The sequence below is a fragment of the Electrophorus electricus genome, chromosome 11, assembly GCF_041902795.1.
Source record: "Electrophorus electricus isolate QZ-2024a chromosome 11, ASM4190279v1, whole genome shotgun sequence".
Taxonomy (NCBI): Eukaryota; Metazoa; Chordata; class Actinopteri; order Gymnotiformes; family Gymnotidae; genus Electrophorus; species Electrophorus electricus.
Window position 1 is genome coordinate 5182501 of NC_137507.1, and position 16239 is coordinate 5198739.

General features: G+C 39.1%; 2 protein-coding genes across 2 annotated transcripts; both read left to right on the plus strand.

The window, feature by feature from the left end:
- The first annotated feature begins 2325 nt into the window (after positions 1–2325).
- cnr2 (cannabinoid receptor 2) lies at positions 2326–4626 on the plus strand. Its single transcript, XM_081723619.1, has 3 exons — positions 2326–2389; positions 3187–3242; positions 3437–4626. Exons 2-3 carry the CDS (start codon positions 3191–3193, stop codon positions 4510–4512), a joined length of 1128 nt encoding a protein of 375 aa, XP_081579745.1. The 5' UTR covers positions 2326–2389; positions 3187–3190; the 3' UTR covers positions 4513–4626.
- A 790-nt stretch (positions 4627–5416) lies between these two features.
- Positions 5417–13671, plus strand: akirin1 (akirin 1). Its single transcript, XM_027012510.3, has 5 exons — positions 5417–5795; positions 11498–11644; positions 11995–12129; positions 12309–12380; positions 13205–13671. Exons 1-5 carry the CDS (start codon positions 5591–5593, stop codon positions 13213–13215), a joined length of 570 nt encoding a protein of 189 aa, XP_026868311.2. The 5' UTR covers positions 5417–5590; the 3' UTR covers positions 13216–13671.
- Positions 13672–16239: the final 2568 nt, after the last annotated feature.

Below are 16239 nucleotides of genomic sequence, written 5' to 3' on the forward strand. Positions count from 1 at the left end.
GTGTTCCTTGGTTTTCATGATGCTGTTTGATCACTAATGTTCTCTAACAAACCTCTGAAGTCTTCACAAAACAGCTAAAGTTACACTGAGAAAAAATTACACACAGGTGGATTCTATATGCTAATTTGGTGACCTTTGAAGGCAATTGGTCCCACTGGATGTTATTTAGAGGTATCAGAGTACAGGGGGCTAAATACAAATGCATGCTACACTTTCCAGATTTTTATTTCTTAAAAAATTTGAAAACCATGCATCATTTTCTTTTCAATTCACAATTACTTGCTACTTTGTGTTCGCTTATCACATACAATCCCAATAAAAAACATTTAAGTTTGTAGGAGTAACATGAAAAAATGTGGAAAAGTTCAAGGGGTATGAATACTTTTCCAAGGCCCTGTACACCGCATGCACAATTCTAAGGTAAGTTGTATTTTTGAGGATTCATTTTATTATTGAACAACTACTGTGTTCTTGGTCAAACCAAATGTTAATAAACCTCAAACCTGAATATTTAAGAAAGTAAAAGTGAGTTTTTGGCTTTCTTAGGAGAATATGTGTGCATAATAATTGGGTAACTGCTAGTGTGCAAAATTATGCAACTAAATGAAAAATGGAACTTTTCCCATCTCACTTGTTTATTTTCATCTGTTAAATAAACAACAACAATGACAATAAACAAAACAACTCTTTTACAAAACAACAATTTACAAAAACATTTCTGACATTTAAAAAAATCAGGGACCAATATAGCCACCCTTCTTTTCGATAGCATTCATGAATCGGTCAGTTTCTTAATCTGTTGAAAATCAACTTTTTGTGCAGCAGCAACCACAGCCTCCAAGACACTGTTCAGAGAGATGTATTGTTTCCCTTCATAGTAAATCTCCTGTTTAAGAAGGGCCCACAACTTCTCAATAGGGTTTTGATCAGGTGAGGAAGGGGGCCATTCTTTCAGCTTTAAGGCCTTTACTGGCTAGCCACGCAGTGGAGTACTTTGATGCATGCAATGGAGCGTTGTCCTGCATAAAAATCATGATCTTCTTTATCATTAATCTTCCGGATTTCTCTTTTGGAATAATCCCTCTCTTCCAGATTACAACCATCATCTTCCACAAAACCTGTCCGCTGCTTCAGTCACAGTTCCTTGTTTCCAGATCTGCTAGAATAAAACCAACTTTGCCATCTGAGAACCCTTTTTTTTTTTTTTTTTTTTTTGCTGTGGAAAAGCACTGAATTGAAGATTTTGGCATGGGTACCATGGAAAGTGTCTGAAAGCAAAGTTTTTTTTTCCTGGGCTGCTGTAATGGAGGACACAAAATGTAGATTATAGTTAAAAGGTTTATCAGGATTTTGGGTGGGCTATAAAGAAATTATACAGCAAGTTGAAAGGCACTAAAATAAAGACTAAAAAATAATTCAAAATTGGATCTATCAGGCCTATGCCTCTATGCAACAAAAACACTGACTGCATGTATATGGACTTATTTGAACTGATGAAAAGACTCCATTTCAGTAGGCATGATTTTGTTCAAACATGATATGACTTGGATATGTGGCTGCCTAAGGGGTTGACATAGAGAAAGGAATGTGATCATACAGTTATCACTATATTTGTCCCGCCTTGTCTGGCATCCATTCAGCCCAGCCCAAACGTATCCACACGCCATAATCACACCTAGATCACAATCAACCACTTCATCAGCTCACTACACACATCTGTCACCTGTTTTGTTCACCACTATTTCATCCCACAGGCCCCCATATCAGGTATTTTGCATTAGCTTGCCAGCAGCCTACTGCCATTCCACATCTGCCGTTCTCATCCTTCAAAAAGCAAACTTTGGCTTTAATGCCTTTCCCTCTCCTTGGCTATACAAACTTAGTAGTGACATGGCTCCATCTGTATATTTCAGGCAGACGCTACACTGATTGTGAACCAGCTCTTGTGACACAAAGCCCAAACGGAGGTCTTTCTAAAAGATGAGGCAAAATTGGTCTGAGAGCATGGTGAAAGCACACCACCTATCCAAAGGTGTGATATATGGGAAAAGATTGAGAAGTTTATCCTATCTCATACTGTAAACTGACAAAATTAACTAATTAAGTAATAAAAGCAGCATCTGAAGAGTTTTTCATTATTATAGTAACTAAGAATATGGAAAAGTAGGAATATTGTTTTGTATGAGTCTACATGCCTGTCAGGCTAAATGGTTTACTAATGGGAACTTAGTTTACCTGCCAAGTTTCAGCCAAATTTGGTTACTGGTGCTTCACCCTTGCCGCTAACAGAAGAAGAATGTTATGTTGTAATCACTGGTGTATTACAACAAGTCCACATTTGTGAAATACACTGAATAACATCACGGTTCCCCAGCAGAAAACATCTACGGTAGGCAGATTGTGCACTCATAATTTGATTCATTGTGTTGTGTTATTTCTTTATCTATCACATGTATGCTTGCCTTGTAGAATATGGATTGACTTTTTAAAATTTGGGTAGTTTGTGTATAATAGGTTTATTACTTATTGTTCGGAGTCGTCAATCTACTGTGCATTTTCGGACTGGCAAATTGTTTGGTATAGCATGTTTTCATACTTCTGATATTTTTACTGTCATACATTATAAATGTAAAAAAAAATACATTAAAAATACATTGCAGAAGAGTAATCCAATCAGCATACCTTTGTACTTAGTTGAATTATTTCAATAATATTAATGTAGTAGTAATCACAAAAAAAAATTATTTACAGTATAACACATACTATATATACTTACCACAGTGTTAAACGATTTAACGTAGACATTTTTGTACACTTGGATGACTTCTCTCCACATAGCTTTTTTTGTGCACTTCTGAATAGATCCACCAGAGGACCTCAGCAGGAGAAGCCATACTTTAAACAGTTTTACTATGTGAATCTGTAAACAGTACCTTTCTGCATGCTTAGTGGCAATTTGAATTACGTACATTAAACAAAATCCATCTGGGGGCATAATACATAATATGTGTGATTTCTTCTACAATTCCATTGCATCATTCTATTTATTTTTTTATCCAAAATAAATGACACTGTATTTTCAAGTGTAATGCAGATTTTTAAGGAACACATTTTATTTAATTAATCCATCTTTTGATATAATAAACAGAATTATAAAATAAATTTGATCTAGATTTTATTCCACAGAAGCATGGAAACAGAGCCAGCTACAAATTTTAGCAGTGGAAACTCCTCCACCACAGGTATTTCAAACCTCTAGAACAATTTATTTTGGGTTGTCAGTTTCTATTTAATTAACAATTAACAGTCCCAAGACTGATTGTAGAAAAGACATATCGAAACAAAAATTCCTCTAGCCTAACTCTGATCCTGGAGAGCTACTGTCCAGTAAAATGTATTGATTTTCCTGCTCTAACATCTTGGATTGCTGTTGTAGGTGGAAACACATGTGTGATTCTGTCAAATTACATGGTGCTGAATCACAAAGAAAAGATGGTCATTAGCTGGATCTGCTACCTGACTGGACCCATCACCTTCCTAGAGAACATCTTAGTGCTGGTGGTGATAGGCAGCTCAGCCAGGCTGCGACAGCGGCCGTCATACCTCTTTATCGGCAGCCTCGCGCTGGCTGACGTCTTGGCCAGCTGCTTCTTCCCCATCAGCTTTTTGGCTTTCCATATTTCCAACTCTTGTGACTCTCCTAAGACATACTTGCTCAAGCTGGCTGGTGTCACCATGGCATTCACCGGTTCTGTAGGCAGCCTGCTGCTGACAGCGATGGACCGCTACATCTGCATCCACCAGGCCCCAAACTACAAACTGCTGCTGACACATCGCAGAGCCACACTCGCCATAGTGGCACTGTGGGCTGTGGCCATTACAATCTCCTTCCTCCCTCTGATGGGCTGGCGGTGCAAACGCAACACATGCTCCCGTCTCTTCCCTTTCATCGATCAGATCTACCTGTGCTCCTGGACAGGCCTGTTGCTGGCTGTGCTTGTATTCATCCTGATGGCCTATGCACTCATCATGTGGCGAGCGCACCAGCATGAAGCAAATATGAGGACACCACAGGCAAGGAACATGACCCTGGGCCGACAAGTTCGGATGCGCTTGGACATCCACCTGGCTCAGACGCTGGGTCTGATCCTCCTAATCTTGGTGGTGTGCTGGCTCCCTGTGCTCTCCTTCATGGTGGTCGACGTCTTCCAGCAGCTCACCAGAGAGCAGCAGCGAGCGTTTGCCTTCTGCTGCACCCTGTGCCTGGTGAACTCAGCCATCAATCCGCTGCTGTATGCCCTTCGTTGTCGTGAGCTGAGACGGGCATTCATGAGGCTGTTGGGGTTCACTGACCGTTTCAGACCATGGATGGTATGGTTGTGGAGTAAGGGTAATATAACCTGTATTTATAACCAAGGGAGGGAGGATGGTGATGGACAGACTGATAACAAAGAGAGCAATATTAGTGCAGGTTCTACTTCTGAAGTCCTAGAAAGTAAGCAACCAGATTAACTAGACATTATGTTGAAAACTGTATTGTATATATTTATTTTTCCATAGAGAAAGTTTCAATACCACACACACACACACACACACACACACACACACACACACACACACACACAATGTAATACTAATAAGTAACAATAAGTATAACAATTAATAATAACTAAAAATAATCTTCATACTTCTACACTATACATATGGCAAATACTTTTTATGCTGTGTTATATGCATGTGATACATGTATGTGATATACCTTATATTTAGTATGGTACTTCCTTATTTCTGAATGGTAGAGAGCTATTGTAAATATTTGTTTTTTAAGTAAACTTTTGTCCTCTCTCGGTTAGCTAATAATAGAGTTTAAAAAAAAACCATATTAAAACATAAAAATGTGATTACCAATGAAATTACCTAATTACATTGCTAATTTAAATTTGTTTATCACAGGAGTAGACAAAGTCTAGCCAATGCCCCATACGTTACTGAAGTTTACCACTTGTAGCTAAATACGAATTGGCATAAACGCATGTTACTGGCTTAGTCACATGCCCGTTATGACATGCGACATAACACATGTGCCATCTAGACTACAACAGAAATATCTTAACCCTGTGTGTTTACTCATTATCTTTTGTTTAGTACATAATAGAGAGGAAGTAAGCAATGATTTCAACAAATAAGCTATTTTTGTGTCAAATGGGTCCTTGAATTTTTGAAGGATTGGTGGCTCAGATTTGTATACACTCAAGACATACACACCATGACATTTCTTAGTTGGAAAACTGTACCCGAGTTATGAGTGGAAAGCATTTTAGTCCACGATTACTGGAAACATATTAAAGAAGTGCACCCCATATGGGCTACGTGGTACACTCCTCCATTGTGACGTTTTAACATTTTGATACAGCATTGGCAGTTGGCAAATACAAACCGGTGTGCGTAAGAGGGAGGGTGTTGACTGTTAGCTCATAAAGAAAGACGAAGAAGTGAAAGGTATCTTATAGTATAGCGAAATCGTATATGTTACAGAGGATTTAAGGTTTTCGAGAGCCTTCTTGATTGTCGTTTTGTCCACTCGGTAACCATGGCTTGTGGCGCTACGTTAAAACGTTCCATGGAATTCGAGGCCCTTCTCAGCCCTCAATCTCCCAAGCGGAGAAGGTGCAATCCGCTACCGGGAACTCCTAGTACTCCGTCTCCGCAAAGATGCAACCTACGACCACAAATAGAAAGCCCATCAAACTCGATCTGCCCTCAGCCCATGGGAGGAGAACATAGGTTAACTCCAGGTAAGACATATTTCGAACAGCGGCGGTGTGTTGTATGAGTCTGGGTTAGCTAACGCTAGTTAGCTATCTCGGATCCAGTTATCGCTTTGCTAGCTAGATAGCTGTGGTCTTTTTTGACGATACAACCAAAATGCATTTCCTCATGCATTAGCTATTTCCTTAGACCTAGCTGACGTTTTATGTAAAAGTCTTATATTCTGGTCGCTAATGGTAAAAAATCTTACTGTTTTAGCTATCTAGCCATTTATCCCGTAAAGTAGGTTAGCAGGCTACCGTTATATTGATTTGCAAGCGATCGGTAGGCTAGCTAAGTTAACTAATCTAGGTTAGCTAAGAACCGTTTAAGAACTGTTAGCCTTGTTCTTAAATGAGTGGATAGCTGGCTTTATTTTGGCACTAGTTAGCCAAGCTATCTTGTACGAATCTCGCACTAGATGGCTTTCTAGTTTTATTTTAATGCCAGTTAAGAGTAAGGCTGTGTTCCAGCTCTATAGCTAACGTCAGAGTCTTGTTTATGTCGTTAGCCAAGTTTGGTTCGATTTCTCTTGGACTTTAGGTTCTGAATTAAATCCAAACCTACTCGCTAACCAAGCTAACTACTGGTAGCAGGGTAGATACATTATATTTGAAAGATATCGTTCCATTTATTCGTCTTTATGATGGATGTTTTTGTTTTGGTTCTTTTCTTTTGGTGTTGGCTAGCGGTTAGTATTGCTAGCTAGTTGGCTAACCAGACGTATCCATACATTCTGTCTACCTGCTAGACTAGCGTCATTTAACTAGTTTACGTAGTTAGTCGCTAGCTAAGTCAGAATGGCTTACTAAGAGTGTCACGTCATCTGAATGCAAATACTAAATGTTGTTTAAAATGAGGAGTTTTTTGGATGTTGTTAGTCCAGATTTTAAAAATCCATGCAAATCTGTATTTTACGACGTTTTTTTATGTCGCTAGATAGCTAACAGACGCACACTGTCTGTAGATCTTGCTAGCAAGGTTTCGGTTCATGAAGCAGAGCTATTTTATTCCATGTTTCATGTGAGTGCATTTAGAGATAACTCTAGAGCTTTATGTTGCTCTGAAATGCAGGTACCCCACCCGTGAGAAACACTCCTTTTTGGCTTAAAGTCCCGTGGATCAATAGAAATAATCATTTTATCACCACAGACAGCTAATGATGATTTGTTAACACCCACTCTTAATCCTAAATAATAAATATCTTTAAATATGTTTATAGGGAGACAATGTAACGTGGATACTTATTAAATAATTAGTTTTTCGCCTAAACAACCAACATAACCTTACAAGTATGTTTATACCGTTTGCTTTGAGAAATGTTTTGGCCTTTCTAAAAATGGAAAAAGGACTACAAATTTTTTCTCTTGCATGGAGGATGGTGTTGGATTACTGTTTGCTCTATTGTGTGGATGCCTGACAGCTTGTCACTTAATGGAAAGGTATTATGCTAATTATACTGTTTATTCCTGATTGTCTAAATTGCCATAGTGAGAGGAGTTATGTGGAGTCCTAAACGTGTGTCCATTCTTAACTCTGGCAGAATATCAACCTTACGACTAGTGCATGTGAGAGGACATCCTGTCATTAAATAAAACACTTGCAACTGTGAGAAGTGCGATTTGTGGCCTCCTGTCTCGTGTGTTGAGCAGCTTTCTTTTCAGTAGTACATACACACTCAACAGTTTCCCATGTTTAAGCCATTAGTCTACTGCAAATCTAAAAGGCAATGTTGTAAATCCTTACCCCATAAAATGGCTAACATTAAATCAATTTGCAAATATAATATAACCAGCTAAATTAGCTAGTTAAGATTTGTTGGATTTGAGGCTTGTGATTTAAATTCATGACAGATTAATGATCAGCATTTACAAAATTCAGTGCTGGATTTTGGATTCAATGTCTGGACAGGAGTTAAATATCTTTAGTCTAGTATAGTGTGTTAACTTCCTGGCCAAACTGATGTTAACTAGGTTTGGGGGAGGGGGGAAATGATTTCCCATTATTTTAGTAGCGCAACTACTTGTATGTGAGTGGATTTCTATAGACTTCTGTTAAGCACAGCACTTGTATGATAAAACATGCAGATCCTAAGATATGCACAACACAACCATTCTTCTCATATTTTCACACAATCTTACCAGCTGGCTGTAAGGGTGACAGCTAAAAGATTAGTTTTATTAGGATCTGTAACCAATTACGATATGTTCATTCAACCCATTGCTGCATGGTGCGGTTAGGCTATAGAATCACTGCTTGGATCTTGCCTGTGTCTGCAAGTAATGAGATTCAGTAAGTTAAAAACAAAACATGGTCTGTGGTTAGACAAGAGACTGGCTGTGTTTCAAGGTGGGTGTGCTTACTCATGTCCAAGTCCAAGTGCAGTTGTTCCAAAGCTCTCCCATGTTAGTTTCTCACTATGCACTCTTATGTAGAGCACTGGCAGGTTTGCATGCACCTTTAGTTGTCAAGATGCTCTGTGTGTTACTGCCTTTGCTGTTTTCTTATTTGGTGCCACTAGTTACATGTGCATAGTGACTGGCACTTGTTTGTGTGGGGCAAGTCAATTATTCATGTGGTGTACTGAAGGTGTGCTGCTTGCAATAAAAACATTTTTGAAACTTTTTTTTTTTTTTTTTTTTTTTCATGCATGGCTGGAAGGTGAGATTATCATTACAACCCCCACCGCACAATGCTTAAATTTTCTGGTGCAAAATACCGACCAGTACCAAACCACTTGTTTGCGACATCAGCAGTATACATTTACCTTTTGGAAAAAGTATGGGCTATGTTTTCACTTATAAATGATGCCATCATTTGATTTGAACTTAATAATAACAATATTATTATTATTATTATTATTATTATTATTATTATTATTATTAATGCTTTCTTTTCATAAATGGCAACAACTATATTGTAATTTAGTATAAGCAATCTGTGTGAAAGCCACCTAAAATGTCTTTTATGGGACTCTATAGATAGTAGGTTCCTTATGCCAGGGCTATTGAGTTGAGGGACTAGTGTCTGTAGGATTTTGCTCTAATCCTACAGAGCACCACCCTTTTCACTAAAACATAAACTCGAGAGTTACCAACAGCCAGAACCAAATTCCTTGTGTCAGCATACTTGGCTAACAAACCTGATTCTGAAAACTACACCACTTTATTGAAGAAATCAACCTAATTGGTGGAAGTGGATCTTTCTCTGCAGGGTACACTTCAAAGACCATGTTACATCGTTTATACCTGGTCATTTCATGAGAGTGGTATGTGGATTGCATTTTAAGATTTTAACCACACGCATTTATGCTCGGTAGGCAAAAGTATCTCTGGTTAATCAGTTCTAAAATATGATTGCTTTGTGGAGCATAATCTGCAGATCAGATCATCTACAACAACCAACTGCCTGAAAGATTACTTTTTTCTGCATTTTACTGCTTTGCAAAAATGTTAACTGCCTCATTAAAATTTTGAATGGCATCATCTTTAAACTTGGAGGAAGGATCTAGCTCTGGCAGGCAATAATCACAAGAAAATGATTGTTTAGGGTAATTAATAGAGCAATGACCCTGGTCACAGTGGGAGCAAATGCCATGATGGTCCACAAATCAATTTGGGAGTGTGAATGGCTAATAAGCATTTTCATCTGGGAGCCAACTGTTTCCTCCATGATTAGCCTCCTAGTGGATTTCTTGTGTTGTGATGTACTTGATGTATTAAGCAGGGTTTTGGTTATTGAATGTGGCTTGGGGAAATGGATGTTGCACTATCATATACCAAAATGCATTCAGAAAACCTCCTAAAGTGGGTTGAGTGAATGAATGTTATACGCTAGGGACACAACAAACTGGCACTGAAGATGAAATGACAGCTGGTGATTGCCTTCCGTCGGCTTGCTGTCGTCCGTTGTTGCCTGTGTGCATGTTCATTCGAACGCACCAAACAGACTACAGCTGGTGAACGATATGCATGCATGTTCTGTACTGCGCAAAAAGAAAATGCTCTCTGAAGGTGCAGGCTTCTTTAAATAAGTACTGAGTTCTAAGTGACTCCTGCCTGTTCTTGAGCTCCTCCTTTCCATAAAATGGCATACAGTAACATCAAGGTAATGTCAGTTGTTCCACCTGCTCTCTAGGTAGTTGGCACAGCAAAACTACTTTCTATTTTTATAACTACTTTCTATTTAATATAGCCTAGTATTCTGTCTCTAGATCAAATCAAATGTGTCAAACCCTTCTGAAGTTTATATGTCTATCTTTTAAAAATAAATAAATAAATAAATAATTCAGATTGACTGACTGAACAGCCAATCAGAAAACTGTCCCTTAGAGCCGACTGCCTATACCATGCACAATTGGTCAAAACGGCAGTGACCAGGACCAACTAGAAAAGGTGGTGTGGAGCGCACTGCATTGAGTGTGGGTGATGGTCAGTGACAGGCACCCTCCAACGGCATGGTGACATCCATCATCCATTGGTGACGTCAGTGTGTCCCTTGTCTTAATTGTGTGTCAGGTTTGTTTACACCTGTATTTTTATGTAGATAATCTGTTTGGTTATAATCCTGATACTCAAGATGCAGGAAATGACCAGGTGTAAAAAAAGGTCAAAATCTGTGTACGCTAGGACCTCATTTGAATATATCCCTGCATTATATTTGGATCATGACCCTGAGAATCAGATCCAACCCAGCTGGTTCTAGAATGGAGAAAGACGTTACTGATTTCATTACACCAGTACTGCAGGCCTGTTGCCCAGATTCAACTGCCATAAATAAATTGCTTTCACCATGGAGCAAAGAAAAAGGCTTTGATGGTGAACACCAACCCATATGTTGGAAATATTCAACTCAGGGTGCTGGATTTGATCATGGTGTGTAAGGGTTTGAACATCTGTTTTAGCTTTCACTAAGCCAAGGATGTTTTTGATTTTAAGGATTGGAAAACTATCTTGATTCTGCTAATTTTGGTAATCTTTATAAATGTATAAAGTACGTACAGATTATGTACACCTATTTTCCATTATAGTTTAATTCTGTAAAATTAATAAAATAAGACAAGTTATGTCTTGATGGTATGTCTCTATGTATAGGTGTGTATATATAACTTTATCAGTATTTCTGTCTACCAGTACTCAATATACAATAAATAGTATACATGTATAATGTTCATCCTTCTAATGCATGTCCTTTGATCAAAACCAGATCACTCATGAGAGACCAATATCATTGATAGTGTGTACAAAGTACAGGACTCAGTACAGTCAGCTGACTTCAGAGACCAATAATAGTGTTTGGACTGGTGGTTTACAACTTTTGGTAGTGAGTTCAGTAGACCTGATTTTGTATGGCAGATTGACAGGAGTAAATTCTGAATTAGACCTACAAACTATCAAAGTAGTCAGGACTTTGGTAAATAAAAAGGGAGTGATTTAGATTTTTTCCCTGATGACTTTTTTTTTTTTTTTTTTTAAGAAATGCTTGGCTTCTTCTGCACATCCATTTTTCGCACACAGTTTACTGAGGCTGGTGGTCATCCGTATGCTGAAGCTTGTGATTCAAAGTGACTTACCAAGCCCTGTCTGGTATTCACTGAAAAAATAGAGGGCATTTCTTGTGCATTAATGATGAGATGTCCATTAAGACATCCATTACTGATTTGTGTTTTTTTTTTTTCTTGCCAACTCAGAGCAGATCTTCCAGAACATCCGGCAGGAGTACAGCCGCTACCAGCGGCGGCGGCAGCTGGAGGGGGCGTTCAACCAGACAGAGGGGTGTGGTAGTGCTGATGGTTCGAGCCCCTGCCCTGTCCTCAACTCACCCAGCTCACCCGCAGGTCAGTGTTTTCAGTGCTGCATGTTCAGTTGGCCATACTGGCAGCCTTTCTTTCAAAATTCCTAGCTGTCATCTCATCACGTTCTCCAATATGCCTGGACCGTGCTTGCTTTCCTCTACACCTGTAAATGTGACCACAGAATATGTGATTGAATTCAGTGCCAGTTGTGTTCATTCCACACACTTTGACATATATCCTTCCTCTTGAGGCCATTGCCCATGGTTTAGCAGGTCAGATGTTGAAGTTCCTTAGAGTTTGTCTGCCTTGGCATTCTTCAACATTGCAGCCAGTTATGGTGTATATGAATAAGGCTTATCTTGTACATGCATGTGTGTTTGGATGTTTTCCAGGTGCCTCGTTGCTGAAGAAGGACCAGCCCACATTCACACTGCGCCAAGTTGGCTACCTATGTGAGCGCCTTCTCAAAGACCATGAGGAGAAGATCCGGGAGGAGTATGAACAGATCCTGAACACGAAACTGGCAGGTAGGGAGCAGGACCTGGTACAATGGCTTCTATATGAATCTTTCAGTTTCTTTTACGCTCATGCTTTCTGAAGACTCCTGTGACTTGTTTGTTTGTTTTTGTTTGTGATTTGTCACCTGTTGTGTGTTTTGGGAATAAGCAGATAATGATGTAAACAATCATCTCTCCTTCTCTTCCAGAACAATATGAGTCATTTGTGAAATTCACACAAGATCAGATCATGCGGCGATACGGAGCCAGGCCTGCCAGCTGTATGTAATTTTCTTTTTGGGGGGGGGTGGTCAAATCTGCAGCAAGTTCTGTACCATAAAGAGTCTTGTGATTTTGCTAGATCGCCCTTGTTATGATCTTCTCTTTTATGAGCATGACATGATTCCATAGATGTGTGAACTGAGCTTCTTAACTCCCATACTCAGTTTTTTGTTGTTTTATATTGTCTTTTGCAAAAGTAGCTTCCATTGGCTATACTATACAGTAGCCTCAATTTCCACATCACAGATATAGGCATACTAGGCTACTGATTGCAGTGATACCTGTTTGGGGAAGGACGCCAGAGTTTCAGGTTTCAAATGGATTCATTTTCTGTAAGGTTAGGTTCATAGTGACTGTACTGTAGTGAAGCTGCAACATTAACAAGCTTTAGTTCCCTTACATACCCATTGTTTTTTCAACCTATACCCCTCAACCAGTCAAATAAACATTAATTGTTGTGCAATCCATTCATTAAATGGTCTCTTAAAGACAAGTAACTCTCCAAAGTGAAATGACTACTCTGAGAAGATTCTCTTAACTGGATAAAATTCATATCAGTGTGGCTATTTTCCCCAATGGAACCACTATACATTGTTACTCTAAGGCTAGGTCAGACATCAGTTACGGAACCAAATCTTTGCTAGCTGAGTATCAGAAAAGGGGAGGAATGGTGAGCCATTTCATTACAAACCTTGCTGGATTAGCTTGTTTGACATAGAACAGTCTGCAGAATACAGTAAATGTCTTAACCACTTATGCTAAAATCAGTTATAGACTTCACTGCTTTTTTTTACAGAAATGCTAATTTGTTTGTTTTCCCCAGATGTATCTTGAACCTCCCTGGATGGGTACCAGCCAACCTTTGACTTCATGGTTGCTGCAGAACTATCCCTCACTCTCACTTTCCTTTTAATCCCTTCCTATTTTAAAAACTGATTGGGTGCCATGGATAATCCACATTTAATCCCCCCCCATACTTCTGAATTCTTACTGACTGCCCAGCTATGACTTGAGTATATAAGATGCGTTTGGATAAATGTCCTCTCCTTTTGAAATGTAAGTGCAGCAGCTGATGTGGATGGACATCTGAGGGACTGCGTGCCACTTGTACAAAAGCTCAGTTGGTGTCTGAATGTTTCTGTACAGTCTGCCTCCTACTGGGCTACAGCAGCTCTACCACACTCTGCCTGTCTCCTCTTTCCTCTCCACCTGTCTTGTTTCCAAACTAACTTTAGAGATGTGGATTTTTTTTTTCTTTTTTTGAAAAATTAAAGGTTCTCCCATAAGCCACCTCTCAATTTGTTGACTTTTTTTTGTACTTGGTTTCATAAGCGTTTCATATGAATACACCTAAAGGGTGTATTTCCCCCCCCCCCTTTTTTTTGGGGGGGGGGGGGGTTTGTGTTCTATAGCATTTGTCTCAAAAGTACATGCTAGCGTTATCGACTCCCAAAGAAACCAATTTTCTCACCACTTTTAACTATTTGCTTTGTTACAAGATAATGTAGTCTCTTAACACTTTCCATTTTGCACGCCGATAGCGTTCGGCACACCCTCGCATAACTCATAGTAGGTACTGGGGGCAATGTCAGGAAGATGATGTGTTCTGCTTTATGGGGGGGGCATCATCTTTGTATGCTCGGCTTAAGGTTTTTTTATCAGTTTCCTCCACTATTACAATTATTTTATTGTGAGTACGGCATTGTACTCATTAAGAAAGGTCCAGCTTTGGGTGGCCCAGCGAAAAATTCAGGTTCACAACCTGTAAGTATGCATTAATTTTAGTTATGTTTAAAGGAACACCGTAGCTACTATGAGTGTTCAAGTGTGAAGTTGTCCGCTCTAACTAAATGGACCATGTGCTCAGCTAGTTGTAGGCTGCGCGGAATAGCGAGGCTAATCTCGTGTTGTGGTTTTGATAATCAGCTGCATGCCCACTTTTACCAAAATATTGTGTGGATATTGCGATTTCCCCCCCGATCACTATAGATGTCAGTATTCAATGTTGCCACAGAATTCAAAGCCGTATTTACCTTGGCATATTTTGAATAAGGATAGATCGGTACATGGAACTGATACAGGTTACTGTGAACCTCAAACTGTTGTCCCCCTCGAATGTAAATCCAGTATCAGCAAAACAGGGTTGTCATTTGGCAAGACATATCAGTTAAAATCGGTTTTGTTTGAGAACTGAAATATCTTTCGATGGAGGCTCATCTATGTATGGTTGGATGCCAAAACACTCCACGGTACATCTGTCTAGATTTTTACCTGTTATTCCATTTGCGCCCTCGTGGAGCCTCACCGTAAACCGTCCAATCAACCGTCTAATCAATTATTCTTGAGCCCACCAAGAAAAGTGAAAAGAAAAGGGCTCGTTTTATTCTATGTCCAAATCGTTGGGTTGTAAATAGACGTGTAAATTCTGGGCACCTACCAAAGTCACATACCTTCTATGGACATCAGATAACAATTTTAAAATACAGAATAAATGCATTCTATGGCATCTTTTGAAGTGTGGAAGTAGATTATAATGTCAAAATGTAAAGTTACGGGCGCAATACACTTAAATAAGTAGCTGAATAGTTTCTACTAAGAAGTTTCTGATACCCGCAGTATTTTTACATGTATAAGTTCCGCTCGCCTGCGGAGAACTGCATGTCAGTTTACATGATCGCTAACAGCTCGAATACCCATCTGTAACATTTCAAACACACAGCTGCTCAGCGCGGGGCTGCAGAATGGAGTTTAAATGGCTAAGCACAAAAAATAGAAATTTCTCATCACTTAGCCAGGATCTTACTATAATTTTTGAAAGTATATGTGTTGCACTAAATATTTACCCATTTGCTTTAACATTCCAAAATTACAGCAAGATCCTGGCCAAGTGGTGAGATTTTTCATTTTTAGCCGTTTAGCTCCATTCACTCCTACTCATTTTGGAGACTCGCGGGCGCCTCTAACGTCCGACAAACCCGCAAGACATTTCTCTTCTCTAGAAATCCCAAATATGTATCCCTGCAGACCGGAGACAAGCCAGCGGGAGGGACTCAGCCCAAGTGGGTGGAAACCAGCAAGTAGGAGGTTCTTGTGCCACCATAGAATGTCTTTATGTGGAAACGTCGCTAAAGGAAGCAGCTGCTACGGTTTTATTGCACATCCGTTTAGGCATTTCAGTGTACTTTTTAAAGCTGGTTCTGTTATTTTAAGAAGTAGAAATAAGAAAAGAGAAAAGACGTGGGCTCCGTCATTTTTAAGATTTTCGTGCGTGTTCTCCCGTTGCAATGATGTATTGCTTCTATTTTAATGTATTATAGGTTCAAAAGAGCATATTATGAATTACTAAACTTCTCAGCACTTATTCGAAATATAGGCTACAATGTGTCGAATGGTTGTATATGAATCAAATGTAAAACCTGAGCACAATAATTGGCAAAACAAAACGTAAACAATTATATTCATGTAACATAATCCATTTTTTAGCACGCCTGTTCACCCCAGCCCACTTAAACATCTCACTATAATATATACACTTAAAAAGTTAAAACAAAATGTTTATAATTCTTGGTTCGTTGCAGTAACATTTACATAATTTGTAAAGGCTAGATACAATTTAGATGGGTATATATGAGTACATGTTAATTCTGTCAAGTTTGATGTTTGTACTGGCATGTACATGTGCTCTATTAGGTCCACCTACCTTGTACCTGAATTTTATATTAATACTTCAAAACATGTAAGAACAACCCTGCTTCTGTGATACTTCCAGCCCTGCACATTTTAGTTTCCACAAATCAGGAGAAAGACTCAAATGTGCAGGGCATGATGGATGTATTCCAGGACCAGAACTGGAAATCA